At 42.9% G+C, this 18,715-nt stretch overlaps 1 protein-coding gene across 1 annotated transcript in view; it reads left to right on the forward strand.

Annotated features, from left to right (window-relative positions):
- The window catches only part of UNC5C (unc-5 netrin receptor C), a 424,516-nt gene that overhangs the window by 389,202 nt on the left and 16,599 nt on the right, over positions 1 to 18,715 (forward strand). Inside the window, exons 12-13 of the mRNA XM_052641639.1 lie at positions 1,733 to 1,901; positions 5,971 to 6,204. Of these exons, the coding sequence (XP_052497599.1) occupies positions 1,733 to 1,901; positions 5,971 to 6,204 (403 nt within the window). The remainder of the gene's footprint in view (positions 1 to 1,732; positions 1,902 to 5,970; positions 6,205 to 18,715) is intronic.

Genomic DNA, 18,715 nt, shown 5'->3' on the forward strand with positions numbered 1-18,715 from the left:
ATAGGTTATGTATCATTTTATGTAATTGTTATATAATTTTGGTTATAAATGGTTAAAGAAATTTTGTAGTAGTTATATAATTTCTATATAATGGTTATATGCCATGTAATATAATACTGTGCCCTTTTATGTAAGGAACTTGAACATCCAGGGATTTTGGTGTCTGCAGGGGAGTCCTTGGAACCACTCTTGCGTGGACACCAAGGAGAGATGGTCTTCCATTCATTTCACGATGCCTCACTCTAGTGAGGACAGTGCAGCTGACAGACATCTCTCTGAAAAGAAAGATGGAATTATGGAGAGAGATATGGAAACCATGCTTTTCTAGCTGAAGTTGCAAAAATCGAGGAAGTTTGGTCTGGAAGATTTTTAGAGATATAAAAATCTCTAAATGCTTGAGAGGCTCTTTAATGTCAAAGTGGAGAGAAAGCAGGTCAAGAATATGTGGAGAGATGTGTCAGGAAGGCACATTGTATTCACTCCAAGTAAGAATTTTTTGTAAATTTGAGTTGAGAATAGGTGAGGTGACCCCTCACTACCAACCAAATGTCACCATGCTGTTAGAGAAGCTCTGTGCTTGTTGACCCTGAGGGTCCTTACTCCTCTAAAATTCTATGAGCCCAGGATTTCTTAAGTCAAGCTATTCTGACAGCATAGTTTTGAGTGTCGTTTTAGCAAAGGCATTGGTTTTAGCACGAGCCCTTGTTAGTTGTGAGGCTTGGGCAGTCCACTCAACACCTTGGAGCTCTGTCCTCACATACCAACCAACTGACAACTTGAGTTAATTTATTCACTACCTGTTAATTACAGTCTTATTAGGGAAAGAATAAGGCAATTTAAAAAGAAAAAAAGAAACATAGAATTAAAATAAAGAATTTGGATCTTTGAAGTTCATTTCCACCCAAATTCTCAGAGTATGAATTATTATTGTTGTTCAGTGGCTCAGTTGTGTCCTTCTCTTTGCAATCCCATGGACTGTAGTCTGCCAGGCTTCTTTGTCTATGGGATTATCCAGGAAAGAATTCTGGAATGGGTTGCCATTTCCTTCTCCAGGGGATCTTCCTGATCCAGGGATCGAACCCGGGTCTTCTGCATCACAGGCGGATTCTATACCACTGAGCCACCATGTATGAAGTATGCATGTAGAGAAAATCCATTTAAATTGCTATAGAAATACAGTTCTTTGTTATTCCTTGGTCATATTTTAAAAAATGAATCTGGTATACTAGCCTGAATTATTTCTGAAAGTCATTTGGGGGAAGTTTAGCTCTAGGGTATCCTTATTCTAAAGTGATTTTTTTGAAGTGTTTTTCAAGTTAGGTCATAAAAACACAAAAGTATCTAAAACTCTATGAAACCACTGGCAGGTATTATCAGAAAAAAATGCTTATGTAACTTCATAAGGACTCTGTTCCATCTCATTGCACCCTGAAAGTATCTGTACATGAATTTAGAGGAAATTACCAAAGGCAGACCTGTGTCTGAAGGAAAGGATCAAAGAGATGCAGGCAGAGTCACTATTATCAGAAAGACCTCAAGTCTTACAAGATCAAAGTCTTGGTATGAAATGCGTGTCTTCCTACTTAATTCTGCCTCAACCCACCATCCACCCTCCAATAGTAAAACCTCCAAGAAGAAACTATTTGTGCAACTGGAGATCTGAAATCTCAGTGAGTACATAGTACCTAAATACTAGAGAACTGTCACCATGCGATCTCTGCTCCCCTCCCAGGCCGCCCATGGAGGACTGTCAGACTCTCTTGACCCCTGTGGTGAGCTGTGGGCCTCCAGGAGCCCTGCTGACCCGCCCCGTCATCCTCACTATGCATCACTGTGCAGATCCCAGCACCGAGGACTGGAAGATACAGCTCAAGAACCAGGCAGCGCAGGGACAGTGGGAGGTGAGCCTCTGTGGGGATAAAGGTGCAGTTCATGCGGATAAGCACAGGCGATCATGGGAAGGCTTTTATTTTTAAAGCAAAACATGGGTGGAATTTTAGCTTATACTCAAAATGAGAGAGAGAGGAAGGGAAAGAGAGAGGGAAGGGGAGATGGGGAGACAGACAGACAGACACTGGCTCCTGAGTGCTTTATCTACTGACTGGTAAGCACAAAGAAAATGATGGCCAGTCATTAGCTAACTCATAGGGAAAGTGCACTTAAAGAGTCTTACATAAGTCCCTTTTGAATATACATACTATCTTGGGAAGGGAAATATATATATATGTAGTACATATATATAGATATGAAAGTGAAAGTGTTAGTCACTCAGTTGTGTCTGACTGTTTGTGATCCCAGAGACTGTAGCTGACCAGACCCCTCTGTCCATGGAATTGTCCAGCCTGGAATTGTCCAGGCAAGTATACTGGAGTGGGTAGCCATTCACTTCTCCAGGAGATCTTCCCAACCGGATTAAAGCTGGGTCTGCCACATTGCAGGCAGATTTGTTACCATCTGAGTCACCAGGGAAGAGTGTGTGTGTCAGTGTGAGTGTGTGTCAGTGTGAGTGTGTGTTAGTGTGTGTGTGTTTTAATTGTCAGGTAGAGAAACATTGCACCTGGGTCAGAAAATGTTAGGACTTACTTGCCAGCAAGTCCTGGAAATAGGTCTGAATTTAACCTGGGAAAGCAGGAAGTGTGTATCCTAAGCTCCCATACAATGAAGACTATGTGTAGCACCTTGGCTGTCTGTAGCTGCAGCCATTGGAACTTCTTAAGGGCAGCGCCTTAAACAGATCCTGCTCTTTCCGTCAGAACCCTGCAGTTAAACCTGAAATTAAGTGCAAAAGGATTTGTTATATTTACCATGAAGATTTTATACCTAGTATCTTTAAAATAGTGATTTGTGTAGTCTTTACAAGAGAATTATCCAATATGCATGTTGTTTGTGGGCTTCCCTGGTGGCTCAGATGGTAAAGAATCCACCTGCAATGCGGAGCGTCTTGGCTCAGCCCCTAAGTTGGGAAGATCCTCTGGAGGAGGCCATGGCAACCCACTGTCCAGTATTCTTGCCATGGGAGAATCCCCATGGACAGAGGAGCCTGGTGGGCTACAGTCCATAAGGTTGCAAAGAGCTGGACATGACTGAGCAGCTAAGCACAGTACACGACACGTGTTGTATGTATTTGTGATTACTTACAATATTTTTCTTTTGGGAAAGAAAATTACAGGAAAAAAATAACATTAAGGCTCAACTCCTACTATTTTAGGAAAAAATAAGAGTAGAGATAGAAGCATAGCAGGGTGTCCCTGGGATTATCTGGAATGTCCTCTCTATGGATGTACTCTCACCTTGGTAACTTGAGCATCGCTCCTTGCAAGAGGACCTGGATTAAAGTCTGGGGCTATACTTAATGTTAAGACTGGACTTGACCAGGTCTAACTTCAGTTCCATTTGAGTTTAAAAGATTAATCTCAGAAACATAAAAGTCTTAATCTCAAGGGATCCTACTTTGTTGGCATGATTCTCCACCTATTACCATAATACCATATTTCTGGATTTGAGTAATAATAGCAATAACAATAATAACAAGAGGAGAAAAGAAAGAGTTAGGAAGAGTAGAAGAGGGAAATCCTTATGAAAACACTGTAATGATATTTGTGACGGGAACAGGGAGCATCTTCATCCTCTGCCATTTCTTCTAGGAGGCTTTCTGTAACATGCCATCAGGAAATGACACTCAAGCCTTGTCCTTGCCCTGCTGGAGAAAGCAGCTTCTTTCCAGGTGTCCTTTTGGAGCTGAAATAAGCCTAGAGGTGCTGAATACCTCTCTCTCCTTTTTAGTTCAGTTAGAGCTTCATTTTAGGTATGGGTTCAGCTGAAGAAATGATTTCATGAATGTTATTAAAACACAGGCCATGCTGTAGCTCAGATGATGTTGCAAGGGCTAACTAATAAATAGCCATCTGAGGTGGCAACTTTCAAAGCTGTGAAAAGCCCTGGGGACTCAATTTATGATGAAACGTTTGTTCGTGTTTTTGATAAATTACCATTTGCTCACCATGAGCCAGGCATTAGATACGGTAGGAAGCAAAGTAACCTGGTTGCTGCCTCTGCGGAGATTAAGTAGCCTAATGTAGAGCCTGAGTTGTGCCCTCACATGATTTCATTTCTCCCCCATGAAATTCTCTTTTAAATGTGAATGAATTAAAAGTTGGACAATTCCGAAAAAAACAAAATCTGAATTTCCAACTTCTCTTGAAAAATTAAAGGCTGCGTCCTCCCTAACCCTGAACTCCTGCTGTACCTGGTACTTTTACTGTAAGCACCTTTGGCATCGACATCTTTATTTCCACAAGCATTTTTGCCACATAACTAGTTGGTCATAAGACAATTTTGGTGTAAAAGATAAAATAACTGGTGGACAGTGTGGTGTGACAGTTTGATCACCTCTTTGGTCAACCTCAAACCAAAGTTGACAGCTTGGTTTCATCTCTCCACTGACACGTACTCACATTTTTAATTTCCATAAATCTGAAAGAGGCCACAGGCTGAGAAGGCACAGAGTTGAGCCCACTTTTCTCATAGAATTTTGGAACATCTGTCATGGGACATGTGAGAATGTAAACCAAGAACAAGCAACGGTGTAGAGACGTTTACAACATAATATAAGGCTCAATTATAAATATGCATCCTAGTATTTGGAAACATACTTCTCTTAATTAGGAAAAAATTTTTGCAAAAGAAAAGTCCAATGCCAAATAAGGAGATGCATGAACGAACAAGCAAAAATATGTATAATACTAGGAATGGATATTGAAGATAAGGGCACATATATAACCCTCAAAGTAAAAACAGGTTGTTTGTACTGTATTGTCATGAATCCCCACACATTTCAAATGTTTTAAAATATTTTTTATTTCAAAATAAAGTCTTTTTGTTATTCATGTTTTCATGTTTTATTATTTTTGTTAGTGTCTCTTTTATTTTTTACTATTCCACCTTTTATGGCAAAATGGCTTTACCAGCCATTAATTATGAGGCAAAACTGCCTACAGCAAAAATGCTTACAGTCAAAGTACTGCAAGCCCATTCCTGCATGGCTGCGGTGGCTAAACCCTCTTTAGCCGCTGAGCCCTTTAGACTGGCTTGCGCTCTGCTTCACCGCAGTCTCTGCCGTTCCCTATCGTCTTCTGCCCTGTCTGCTTCACACAGTCCTGTTACCTCTCTGCCATGGAATTGTAACCCTTGTTTTATGGATTCTGTGCTTGGTCTTTCAGATGATTTCTGTGGCCAGAGTCATTTGGTTAAATCAAAACCCGGTTAATATAGTTATCAGCTCCGCTTGTTTTTATTTCTTGCTAAATATTAAAAAGCTAAAAGACTAGACTGCTTAAAGGCTTACATGAAAAGTAACGTGTGCCAAATGCATAGAGCTTGCATACTGTGCTTTTAGCAAAGTCCACAAGGCCAGATTATGAGGTAAAGCAGTGTATCACTTTGGAAAAGTAATTGATAGGTGAGTTTGGGAGAACTCAGTAGAATGGTATTGCATAATTCTTTAATTGTCCTAATTATTTTTTAAAAATTCTTTTCAAACCCCTAGATTTTTAGGGGAAAAACTACCATGCTGAAATCACGTCAAACTAAAAGAGTACTTTTGGATTAAATTAGCAGTTTAGAGGTTAAAGCAAATGGTCAGAAACAGATAATCAACTCAAATATACTGAAGTTCAAAGGATAACATAAACTTCTTTTGGAATTTTAGGTAGACCCCAGAATGTAGATTCTTGAAAGATCAAAAAAGGCTAAATGAACGTTTTCTAAATAAAGCGTGTTATCAGGCAAACTAAGTCAGGGAGAGAATGATGAAGAATGGAAATAAAAGTATAATAAGGTCAGGGAAAGGAAAAAGAGCAGGAAAAGGAGTAATCAAAACTCAGGGGTAAAGGTCCTGCTCTCTGCACCTCCGTTGGCTACCATCATGGCCATCAGAGGCTCAGCCACTGCCCCTTCCTTCTTGGCCCACAGGACGTGGTGGTGGTTGGCGAGGAGAACTTCACCACCCCGTGCTACATTCAGCTGGATGCGGAGGCCTGCCACCTCCTCTCCGAGAACCTCGGCACCTACGCCCTGGTCGGGCAGTCCACCACCAAAGCAGCCGCAAAGCGCCTGAAGCTGGCCATCTTCGGGCCACTCTGCTGCTCGTCGCTGGAGTACAGCCTCCGAGTGTACTGCCTGGATGACACGCAGGATGCCCTGAAGGTAGGTGGCTCCAGCCTGGTCCGCGCACTTCACACCTAGAGACAGGGTGTGTGTGTCCATGCACCAAGTGCCTGAACACAAGTGTTTGGCGCCCAGAGATGCAGTTACAAGAACAAATTAGACGTTTCATCTGAGGCCCTGCTGGTAAATACGCCGTTTCCATTCTGCTGACACCTCCCAAGGGCTACTTTTGTTTACCTTCCTTGATTTCTTTTAATGAAAAATTTAGAAGTGGAAGAATTTGGCAATGAGACACGTGGATGGTAAATAACCTGCTTCCATGCTTATCTCAGCTGTGTTCTCCCTACAAAAGGAGCTGGCGTAATTGCGCACACTCTATGTTCCTCTTGTGTGCTACTTCACTATATGCTTTCGCATGCTTTTTATGAGGACTGTGTGGGAGAGGGTTAGCATTTGACAACAGGCTTCTGCTTTACAGAATAAATGGGCTTAATTCCTGGTGCTATTACTGCCATTCATTTTCTCCCATTTGAAGCTTTAAAGCATATAGTGAGTGCCTCCGAAGACACTATGATCTAGAAGGAGACAGAAAAAAAGTATGCCAAGGCCTTGGAGGGAAGTCAGAGAGTGATACATGTCATAGGTGAATGCAAAGTTTTATGGGAATTCAGGAGAAGGAGGCATCATATTGTTTTGAGGAAATCTCAAAAGGAGCTAACAGTTGAGATTGGCCCTAAAGGAAGCTAGGATTTGACCATCAATAATGGGGAGGAAACTTGAGATTCTGGGTGAAGGGAACAGCATGAAGAAACAGTTCAATACAATTGCTCAGTCGTGTCCGACTCTTTGGGACCCATGAATCTCAGCACGCCAGGCCTCCCTGTCCATCACCAACTCCCGGAGTTTACCCAAACTCATGTCCATCGAGTCGGTGATGCCATCCAGCCATCTCATCCTCTGTCGTCTGCTTCTCCTCCTGCCCCCAATCCCTCTCAGCATCAGAGTCTTTTACAATGAGTCAAGTCTTCACGTGAGGTGGCCAAACTATTGGAGTTTCAGCTTTAGCATCAGTCCTTCCAATGAACTCCCAGGACTGATCTCCTTTAGAATGGACTGGTTGGATCTCCTTGCAGTCCAAGGGACTCGCAAGAATCTTCTCCAACACCACAGTTCAAAAGCATCAATTCTTTGGTGCTCAGCTTTCTTCACTGTCCAACTCTCACATCCATACATGACCACTGGAAAAACCATAGCCTTGACTAGATGGACCTTTGTTGGCAAAGTAATGTCTCTGCTTTTTAATATGCTCTCTAGGTTGGTCATAATGTTCCTTCCAAGGAGTAAGCATCTTTTAATTTCATGGCTGCAGTCACCATCTGCAGTGATTTTGGAGCCCCCAAAAATAAAGTCAGCCACTGTTTCCACTGTTTCCCCATCTATTTCCCATGAAGTGATGGCACCAGATGCCATGATCTTCGTTTTCTGAATGTTGAGCTTTAAGCCAACTTTTTCACTCTCCTCTTTCACTTTCAGCAAGAGGCTTTTTAGTTCCTCTTCACTTTCTGCCATAAGGGTTGTGTCATCTGCATATCTGAGGTTATTGATATTTTTCCCGGCAGTCTTGATTCCAGCATGTGCTTCTTCCAGCCCAGCGTTTCTCATGATATATTCTGCATAAAAGTTAAATAAGCAGGGTGACAATATATAGCCTTGACGTACTCCTTTTCCTATTTGGAACCAGTCTTTTGTTCCATGTCCAGTTCTAACTGTTGCTTCCTGAGCTGTATATAGGTTTCTCAAGAGGCAGGTCAGGTGGTCTGGTATTCCCATCTCTTTCAGGATTTTCCACAGTTGATTGTGATCCACACAGTCAAAGGCTTTGGCATAGTCAACAAAGCAGAATATTCTTATGAAGAAGCAGAGGGAACAGGAAATACAAACTTTACACAGCGTCTCATTTCCAGAAAGCCTAAACTGATAGTTAGGCGTCTTGTTCAGAGGGACCTTGAGGATCAGAGAGAGGCATGGAGATTCCATTTCTTTAGTTAATGAAGAATCACTGGAGAGATGTAAATAGAAGATAGACATGACAGTAAATATATATTAGAAATACTAGTCTGACATCAGTGGAAAGACAGAGTCAAGTTAAGAAAAGTGTGATAGAGCTGGGGTGAAGACAGAGGAGTGAGAAGAAGGGAAACAGGTAGGAAAGGTCCTAATAAGTAACTCTTGCCGTCCCTGGAGACTAGGAACCCTGAATGGGTGGAGCAGAAGGTCAGGTCTGCCTCTAAGTAATAGTAGCAGAGTCAGGGGTGGGTAGCTCTGGAGTCATGATATGGTGACTTTGCCTTGGGTGTATTGAATTAGAGCATGGATTAGACACCAGGACCAAGATGCCCAATGAACAGTTAGAAATATAGATGTGACTCTCCCAGCCAAGAGCAGATCCTGAGAATTTGAGGAACCAACCATACAGCACTGATATTTGTCATCCATAATGATTGGGAAGAATATCAAGGGAGAGTAGAGAGAGAAAATAAAGATAAGAAACATTACTGAGAATTTCCAATGTGCTGCACAAGATTCTAAGTATCTTTTCTTATAGCTTCTTATTTTTTTGGCTCTGCCAGATCTAGTTGCAGCATGCAGAGTCTTTAGTTGCTGCATGGAAGCCTTAGTTGTGGCATGTGGGATCTAGTTCCCTGACCAGGGATGGAACCAGGGCCCCTGCACTGGGAGCGCAGAGCCTTAGGCAGTGGACCACCAGGGAAGTCCCTACATATTTTTTATTTACCCACTGAATCTTCACAACAACCTGTGGGACCCCAGTGTCCCTATTTTACAGCTATGCACTCCAAGGCATAGAAAGGTTCAGGAAGTTGCTCTAGGTCACACAGCTATAGCTGGAAATAGCAGGCTTCATGCCTGGGCAGCTGGTGGCCGTCTGGACTCTACTTCTCAAGTGGGCTGCTTGGAGAGCCACAGCCTAGAGCACAGGGGCTGGGGGAGCCCTGCCATTGCAAGGGAGACGTGGGGCAGCCAACAGAGGAGCTACCTGAGGAGGAACACCCAGAGGAGGAAGTGGAGAAGTGGGACAAAGATGCATCTGGGAAGCCCAGAGAAGAGATGTTTTTTCTGAAATTCAGGGTATTTCCTTCTGGAATTTCCATCCAGAGAGTACTTCTGGGTCACGAAAACTGAGTGTTGCAGGTTATGTCCATGAGGAGACTGAACCACAGTTGGTCCCTGGATAAGTTTTTGATGGTTTAGCGTGTAGGAGTACCTGATGTTAAATGATATGAACACACAGCTCTTGTGTAAAAGCTTGAGGTTATTTCTTTTATATTCTTTGTAAATGTGATACTTCCAAGGCGCAGTCAGGATAGAAATCATCCTAGACATAAATCCTTCTTAGGAAAAACTGTGTTTGTAGGCAATCCACAGGGTCTGATTAAGGCAACATTTTTTTAGTAATTTAAAGAAAAAGCATTGCACAAAGCATCCATAGAAGATCTACATCATATCTGAAATATCTGATACACACATTTTATATTCATACAAGTAATTTTCATACATGGGCACTCTTGACCTTTTTTCTCAACAGACATACACAAATCCTTGCCAAAAAAAAGTTAGATCTCATAAAATAATTTCTATTATGATAATTAGTGAGAAGAGATGCAAATGGTCAACACCAACAGAGACTGACAAACAGGTTTAAGATGTAAAAACAACCCAAGAGCAGTTTATATTATGGTCAGTGCTTTCCAAATAGATGTTTATAAATTCTCAGCATCAGGGGATCCAGCACTTAGCCTGAAAGAAACATAAATAATGAATAAGGCTTTCGTGCACCTCATGGACTTTAAACAATGCAGAAATACCAAAATCCTAGTTATAGGTAACCCAGCACACCAAAGAGAGTGTTAGCTCCGTCCTGCCAAAACTGCCTTATGCCCACACTCGAAGTGGAACTTTGGGGCCCATTAACTTACACATGCCCTTCATTACCAAAATTCTGCCTTCTTGGCACATTGCCTGCCCATGTTCCCCTCCAGCCTCCCTCCCGTCTCCCTGATCCTCTCATTGCTGTTATCTGCAAATACCGTCTTTTGTGTCACCCCTCCAAATACCTCCTCCTTGAGATCCACCCTACTCCTCACCCATGTTCATCCCGAATCCTAATAGTAGTTCTCTATCCAGCACACGTAGGAGTCAGTTGGGAGGCTTTTAAAAAAAGGACTTGTTTCAGGGTTCCAGCCCAAAGGTTCTGATCTGATCCGTGTAGATACTGGGTTTGGTTTTTGTTTGTTTGAGCACTGCCTGTGTTATTATACTGTGCAACTGAGGTTATAAACTACTGTTCTAAACAATTTCCGAGGTCTTTCAGGCACTTTAATTCTACTGAAGGCAGACTTTCCTATATCCTCAAATTAATTTCTCACCCATACCTTCACCTGCTCACATTACCTGGAACTGGATCTCCCAACTAATATGTGTCTCCCGCAGTCTCTACAGTAAGGACCACACCCCTAGCTAACCAAGAGGAAAAGTTTCAGTACTTCTCATAGCACTGACTAATTCTGGGGCACTGATCTACTCCTGGGCTGGCTTTTCTGTTTATTATTCTTTATTCTGTTACTCCGTGATTCATTACCCAGGTCAGTTCCTCAGTACAGATTTCCATCCTAGCAGTACCTGCCTCGTGCTCTTTCTTTCCACTCCTTTTATTTCCTCTTCCTCTTAAATTCAAAGGCATCTCATATTCATAGTTCCTTTGCCCAGCTGTACTCGACTAACATTCCCATCGTTCTGCACTGCCTACCCTCCAGTGTAGATTCTCCTCATCCACAGTAGGAACTGCAGTCTCCACCAGCCAAGATCGCCACCAGCGAAAGCATCCGACCTTGCATCTCTCTTCCACAAGGTGCATGTAAGCTGCTCTCTGTCTTGAAGAAAGACCTGCCTCAACCTTCCCTGGTCTCCTGCTCTGCAAACATTCATCTGCTCTTACCTATATCTCCAGGGAGCTCACTTCCACTCAGAAATTATTTACCATCTAAAGCTGCTGCAGGTTTTTCTAATTTCCATGGCTACAGATGACCTCCACGGAACAAGCCCTCCAGTTCTGCTTCCAGCCCATTGAGTTTCTCTAAAAAAAATTATAAATTTCTGATTGAGTATATTATACCCTCAAGACATCTGCCCTAAGCTATAGCTCTCCTGCTTCTGTGCAGTCCTTTTCTGTATCTCTCCTTGGCTCTTGAGATTTCACACATTTCTGCCAAGCCTCTACACTCTTCCCAAATTCCTGATAGAACCACTCCTCCTTCATGGTTGCCGTGACCTAACGCCTGTGGTATCAGCCAAGGGACACTCCCTCAGCTGCTGTTCTTTACTTTTCAGGCCTTTTCTTTCAACCTCTTCTCACCTAGTTTGAGCTCTGATGGAAAGGAACTCTACTTTCTTATTGAGGCTTTAATCCAACTTCTCCACCACCTATGTCTCCAGCTTAGCAAGCAATGCCTGGAAGTGGGTCTCCCCAGACTTGATATTTTCTTCGAGTTACTGCTGTGGACTGGGAAGTCTTTCTGAGTTGCAGAAATCCCCACAGAGGGTTGGACAAGGAGCTGAGAGGGGAGCCCAACACAGCACTCATTCTTGGGGGTCGGAACTACACAGTTTGGAGAGCTGTTAGAGAAAGACCAGCCCAGTGTTTGGATCTGAACATGCTGGGAATATTAATTCTCACTGTTTGTCACAGTGTTCATGTGGATAGGGAAGAAGTAAAAGGGCACACCACATCAGTCTGTCTCCGCAGCCCTGATGCATTCTTTCATCTTCCCACCCACCTCTTTGAATTTGGCAGCTTTTATGACAATTTCCCTGAGTTGTGTTAAAACCTGGAAGCAAAACCAGTCACCTCAAACTTAAAAGCTGTGCTTTGCAACATGGAAACATTAATATTGAATTAGAATGCTGGCAGTGACTGTTGGAGTAAAAGTCAGGGCTGCTGGGAGATAGTGGAATTCTTTTATGTACCCTTCAGATGGTGGTTGTTTTTTTTTTGTTTTTGCCCCATTCGTGTGCTGGAAGGACAGGTGGGAGCAGTGTGGGAGCAGAGTTCATGTAAAGATATGAAGGTGCTAAGAATTGTGAGAATAGTTTAGAACCAGTTCTGTTCTCAAATAGGTCACATCTATTGAAAGGATTGAGTTGGGTATGTCACAGCTTTTCTCTTTGACTTCTCTTCAGGTGATTAAAGCAATATTGGTATTTGCCTTTCATTTTTGCAAAGGCTTAAATCCTAATATAAATAGACCAGAAGTTAATAGAGAGCAAGGTTATATTGGGGTAAGTTTAAAAACACTACAGGGAGAAACATACATCAGTGTCAACATAAGTAATTTCTGTCCCACAATCCTAGGAGTGCAATTCTGACTGTCCTTGCCTAATAAAGAGGTTTATAAAAAACTCTGAACCTAAAAGGGGAGTTATTTGCATATAATATGGGCAGTCTCATGTATCATACATTCAATCATGTAAATTGAATTTCTGACAAATGTATATGCGATACGATCCAAATGATGTGTACCGTGTTTACATAGTCATTTGTCACGGAGAGTTGTCTTTGTATTACTTCAGTAATCACATACCCTAATCCAGGCTGCAACACAGTAACTCTGTGAAAGATCACATTATGTGAAAAGATAAGGGAAAGATGAAAGAAGCCCTGGAAATGAAAGCCGGAGATCTAGCTGATGATTGTGTGACCCTGAGTTTCTCAGATGCAGTCGTAAGATAGTCAGAGGTAGCCATTAAAAGCTTTTATTTCAACCTGCTGCATGGTGCTTCCTCACTGATGCTCTGGTGTCCCCTCCATGACCAGATGTGACCCTGCTGAACCCAGAACACCTCCCCCCTGCCTCTTCTGGGCCAACAAAGGCTGGCCCTCCACTGGGTTGGCCCCATCAGCCATATATTTTCATTCACTTCCCTTAAACCACCTCAAAACTAGTGTGACCTACATTTCATGTTTTTAGGACCATGGTCTCTGAAATTAAATTAATATATTTGGACTTGTTGTTGTTGTTCAGTTGCTAAAGTGTGTCTGACTCTTTCCAGCCCCAAGGACTGCCACATGCCAGACTTCCCTGTCCTTCACTCTCTCCTGGAGTGTGCTCTAACTCATGTCCATTGAGTCAGTGATACCATCCAACCATCTCTTCCTCTGTTTTCCTTCTCCTCTTGCCCTCAGTCGTTCTCACTGTCAGGATCTTTTCCAGTGAGTTAGCTCTTCACATCAGGTGGCTAAACTATTGAAGCTTCAGCATCAGTCCTTCCGGTGAATATGCAGGACTAATTTTCTTTAGAATTGACTGGTTTGATCTCCTTGCTGTCCAAGGGACTCTTAAGAGTCTTCTCCAGCACCACAACTCGAAAGCATCGGTTCTTCAATGCTCAGTCTTCATTATGGTCCAACTCTTAACATCCCTGCATGATTACTGTAAAATCCATAGCTTTAACTATATGGACCTTAGTCGGCAAAGTGATGTCCCTTCCTTTTAATACACAGTCTAGGTTTGTCATGGCTATTCTTCCAAGGAACAATCATCTTTTAATTTCGTGGCTACAGTCACCATTCACATTGATTTTGGAGCCTAAGAAATTAAAATTTGCCACCGTATCCCCTTTCCCCCATTTATTTGCCATGAAGTGATGGGACTCGACGCCATGATCTTAGTTTTCTGAATGTTGAGTTTAAAGCCAGCCTTTTCACTCTTCTCTTTCACCCTCATCAAGAGGCTCTTTAGTTTCACTTTGCTTTCTGCCATTAGCGTAGTATCATCTGCATATCTGAGGTTGTTGATATTCTTCCTGGGAATCTTGATTTCAGCTGGTGATTAATCCAGCCCAGCGTTTCTCATGATGTACTCTGCATAGAAGTTAAATAAGCATGGTGACAATATACAGCCTTGATGTACTCCTTTCCTGATTTTGAATCAGTCTGTTGTTCCATGTCCTTTTCTAACTGTTGCTTCTTGGCCTGCATATAACTTTCTCAGGAGACAGGCAAGGTGGTCTGATATTCTTATCTCTTTAAGAATTTTCCACAGTTTATTGTAGTCCACACAAAGGCTTTAACATAGTAAATGAAGCAGAAGTAGATGTTTTTCTGGAATTCTCTTGCTTTTCTATGATGCTACAGATGTTGGCAATTTGATCTCTGGTTCCTCTGCCTTTTCTAAATCCTGCTTACACATCTGGAAGTTCTTGGTTCATGTACCATTGAAGCCTAGCTTGAGGGATATTGAGTATTTCCTTGCTAGTAAGAGAAATGAGTGCAATTGTATGGCAGTTTGAACATTCTTTGGCATTGCCTTTCTTTGGGATTGGAATGAAAACTGATCTTATCCAGCTCTGTGACCACTGCTGAGTTTTCCAAATTTGCTGGAATATTGAGTACAGCACTTAAACAGCATCATCTTTTAGAATTAGAAAAAGCTCAGCTGGAAATTCCATCACCTCCACTAGCTTTGTTCATAGTAATGCTTCCTAAGTTCCACTTGACTTCACACTTGAGCATGTCTGGCTCTAGGTGAATGACCACACCATTGTGGTTATCTGGGTCATTTTTAGAGTTCTTCTGTGTATTCTTGTCACCTCTTCTAAATTTCTTTTGCTTCTGTTAGGTCCTTGCCATTTCTGTCCTTTATTGTGCCCATCTTTGCATGAAATGGCTTCCCTGTGGCTCAGATGGTAAAGCGTCTGCCTGCAATGTGGGAGAGCCAGGTTTGATCCCTGGGTTGGAAAGATCCTCTGGAGAAGGAAATGGCAACCCACTCCAGTACTCTTGCCTGGAAAATTCCATGGATGGAGGAGCCTGGTAGGCTACAGTCCATGGGGTTTCAAAGAGTCCGACATGATTGAGTGGCTTCACTGTCTCTCTTTTGCATGAAATGGTTCCTTGGTATCTCCCATTCTCTTGAAGAAACCTCTAGTATTGCCCATTTTGTTGTTTTCCTCTATTTTTTTGCACTGTTCCCTTAAGAAGGCTTTCTTATCTCTCCTTGGTATTCTCTTAAGTATATCATTCATTTCGTTAAGTATATCTTTCCCTTTTATCCTATGCCTTTTGCTTCTTTTCTTGTCTCAGCTATTAGTAAGGCCTCCTCATACAACTACTTTGCCTTCTTGCATTTCTTTTTCTTGGAGATGGTTTTGGTGACCACCTCCTGTACAGTGTTACAAACCTCCATCCATAGTTCTTCAGGCATTCTATCCACCAGATCTCATCCCTTGAATCGATTAGTCACCTCCACTGTATAATAAGGGAGTTAATTTTAGTCATACCTCAATGGTCTAGTGGTGTTCCCTACTTTCTTCAATATAAGCCTGTATTTTGCAATTAGACGTTGATAATTTGAACCATAGTCAACTCCAGGTTTTATTTTTATTGACTGTATAGAGTTTCTCCATCTTTGGCAGCAAAAACATAATCAGTCTGCTTTCAGTATTGACCATCTGGTGATGTCCACATGTAGAGTCATCTCTTGTGTTGCTAGAAGAGGGTTTTGCTATGACCAGAACATTCTCTTGGCAAAACTCTGTGAGCCTTTGCCCTGCCTCATTTTGTACTCCAAGGCCAACTTGCCTGTTACTCCAGGTATCTCTTGACTGCCTACTTTTGCATTCTAATCCTCTATTATGAAAAGGTCATCTTTTTAGGGTGTTAATTCTAGAAGGTGATATATGTCTTCATAAAATCATTCAGATTTAGCTTCTTTGGTATTAGTGGTTGGGGCACAGACTTGGATTACTATGATGTTGAATGGTTTGCTGGGAAACGAACCAAGATCATTCTGTCATTTTTGAGACTGCACCCAAGGACTACATTTTGGACTCTTGTCTTATTGATTATGAGGGCTACTCCATTTCTTCTAAGGGATTCTTGCCCACAGTAGTAGATATAATGGTCATCTGAATTAAATTTGCCCATTCTCGTCCATTTTCGTTCACTGATTCCTAACATGTTGATGTTCACTCTTGCCAACTCCTGCTTGACCATGTCCAATTTGCCCTGATTCAGGGCCCTAACATTCCAGGTTTCTATGCAATATTGTTTATATATATATATATATATATACATATATATATATATATATATAGCATTGGACTTTACTTTCACCACCAGGCACATCATTTTTTTTTCTGGAGCTATTTCTCTGCTCTTCCCTAGTTGCATATTGGACACCTACCGACCCAGGGGGCTTATCTTCCAGTGTCATATCTTTTGCCTTTTCATACTGTTCATATGCTTCTTGAGGCAAGAATACTAAAGTGGTTTGCCATTCCCTTCTCCAGTGGACCACGTTCTGTCAGAACTCTCTGCCATAACCCATGGCATGGCTTATAGCATCATTGAGTTACACAAGGCTGTGATCCATGTGATCCTTTTGGTTAGCTTTCTGTGATTGTGGTTTTCATTCTGGAGGCTGTGGGATTGTAATTCTTGCTTCTTTTGTCTGCTCTCTGATGCATGAGGACAAGAGGCTTGTACAAGCTTCCTGATGGGAGGGACTGGCTGTGGGGAAAACTGGGTCTTGCTCTGATGGGTAGGGCCATGCTCAGTAAATCTCTAATTTTCCAATTCGTACATGTAATACATGCATTAGATAACGACAACAAATGTGTTTTCTCTGCTTGGTGTGTGGAAGGAAGTGTAGGGTCAAAGGAAAGCTTCAGTCAGGCTGACTGACTTGATTGGTCCCGTCCCGCATCACCTGGTCACTGAATTTGACCTCTTTGGTATGTCACAGTCTTGGTCTGTATCAGGGACCCTTAAGGGATTCAAGGAGACCAAAGTTATTAAATTTGCTGGCACAAAATAGTCACTCAATAATATCAATTGTCCCTAGGTGGGCGTTTAGATTATAATGGCATTTTGAAGATAGTGGCTCAGAGAAGATATTAACTGTAATTGTGATCTAATTGTGTGAGAGTGACTGGTTTCATAGCAGGGCAGCTGGTCACCTACTTAAGGACCAGTTTCTTTTTGGTGTCTCCAAGTTACCCCATCTTTATTATCTTCTCATGACACTTGGCCTTGGCCCTATGATATATTTCTGAAATGACCTGCAAAGTTGAATTTGTGGTTGAGAGAGGGGCAGGAAAGAGAGAAGAGGAAGTATAAGTTGTGGAAGATGGAATAATGGCTCCTCCAAGACATCAGCACACAAGGTTCAGAACCTGTGAAGATGTTACCTTACGTGGCAAAGGAGACTTCACAAGTATTATTGTAAGTACAGACCTAGAGATGGAGAGCTTAGCCTAAATTATCAGGACAGGTCTGATCTAATTACTGAGTGGCTAAAAGTGAGGAGCCTTTCCCAGCTACGGTCAAAGGGAGAAGGACCGTGGAAGAAGGAGCAGAGATATGCCATTGCTGGCTTTGAAGGAGGAGGAAGGTGACCATAAGCCAAAGGATGTGGGCAGCTCTAGAAGATGGAAAAGGCAAACCAGCAAATTCTTCCATAGAGCTTGCAGAAATGCAAGCAGCCTCACCACCACACTGATTTTAATGCAGCGGGACCTGCCTCAGACTTCGAGCCCACAGAAATGTAAGGAGACAAATTTGTGTTATTTAAGTCACTAGTGAAAGTGTTAGTTGCTCAGTCATGTCCAACTCTTTGTGACCCAATGGACTATAGCCCACCAGGCTCCTCTGTCCGTGGAATTCTCCAGGCAAGAATACTGGAGTGGGGAGCCATGCCCTCCTCCAGGGGATCTTCCCAACCTCAGGGATCAGACCCGGGCCTCCTACGTTGCAGGCAGACTCTACTGTCTGAGCCACCAGGGAAGCCCTTAAACACTAAGCTTATAGTAACTTCTTATTGCAGAAAACAGGAACTACCTAGAAGTTAACAAATTAAATGTTCAAGGGTGCAAAGAAATACAAGATGGCTCCAGAAGTTCTAGAACAACCTAAAAAGTCCTATCCCTAATACATAGATATGTGAGACCAACTTTTCCTTAGAAATAAGCCCAGAGGTAGATAAGCAACATGGCCACTTCCGAGTGCTGCCCTGCGGCATTTTCTTTAAGGGTGTCACAAACCGGCCTGACTGGGCAGCTGGAAGCGGCAGCTCAGACCAGGCATCCGTGGCAACAGCAGCTGCGGGAGCAGCAGGCAGAGCCCAGAAATGAGGCAACTTGACGGGAAGTGTGTGCATGTGGTCACCCGAGTCCAACCTTGTTATTATTAGAGACAAGGCATGGCAGACAGACTCGGGGCGGGGGGGGGCACAGAGCTCCCCAGCGTGCACACAGAGCAGCCGTGCCGCCGGGCTGGGCGCCCGTGACAGTGACCCGAGGCAGGCGGAGGGGGGGGGGTGCCGGCTGACAGTCAGATGTTCCCTCCGCCGGCTCTGCAGCCAGAGGAGAAGGCAGCCCGCGGGAAGCTGAGCCTGGTGTCACTAGAAAGCTGGCAGGGCACGGGGGAGGCGGACAGCCTTCTGCTTTGGAAGACCCCAGGCCCGAGGCTGGAAGG

Source organism: Budorcas taxicolor, chromosome 6 (genome assembly GCF_023091745.1).
Source record: "Budorcas taxicolor isolate Tak-1 chromosome 6, Takin1.1, whole genome shotgun sequence".
In the NCBI taxonomy this organism is placed as follows: Eukaryota; Metazoa; Chordata; class Mammalia; order Artiodactyla; family Bovidae; genus Budorcas; species Budorcas taxicolor.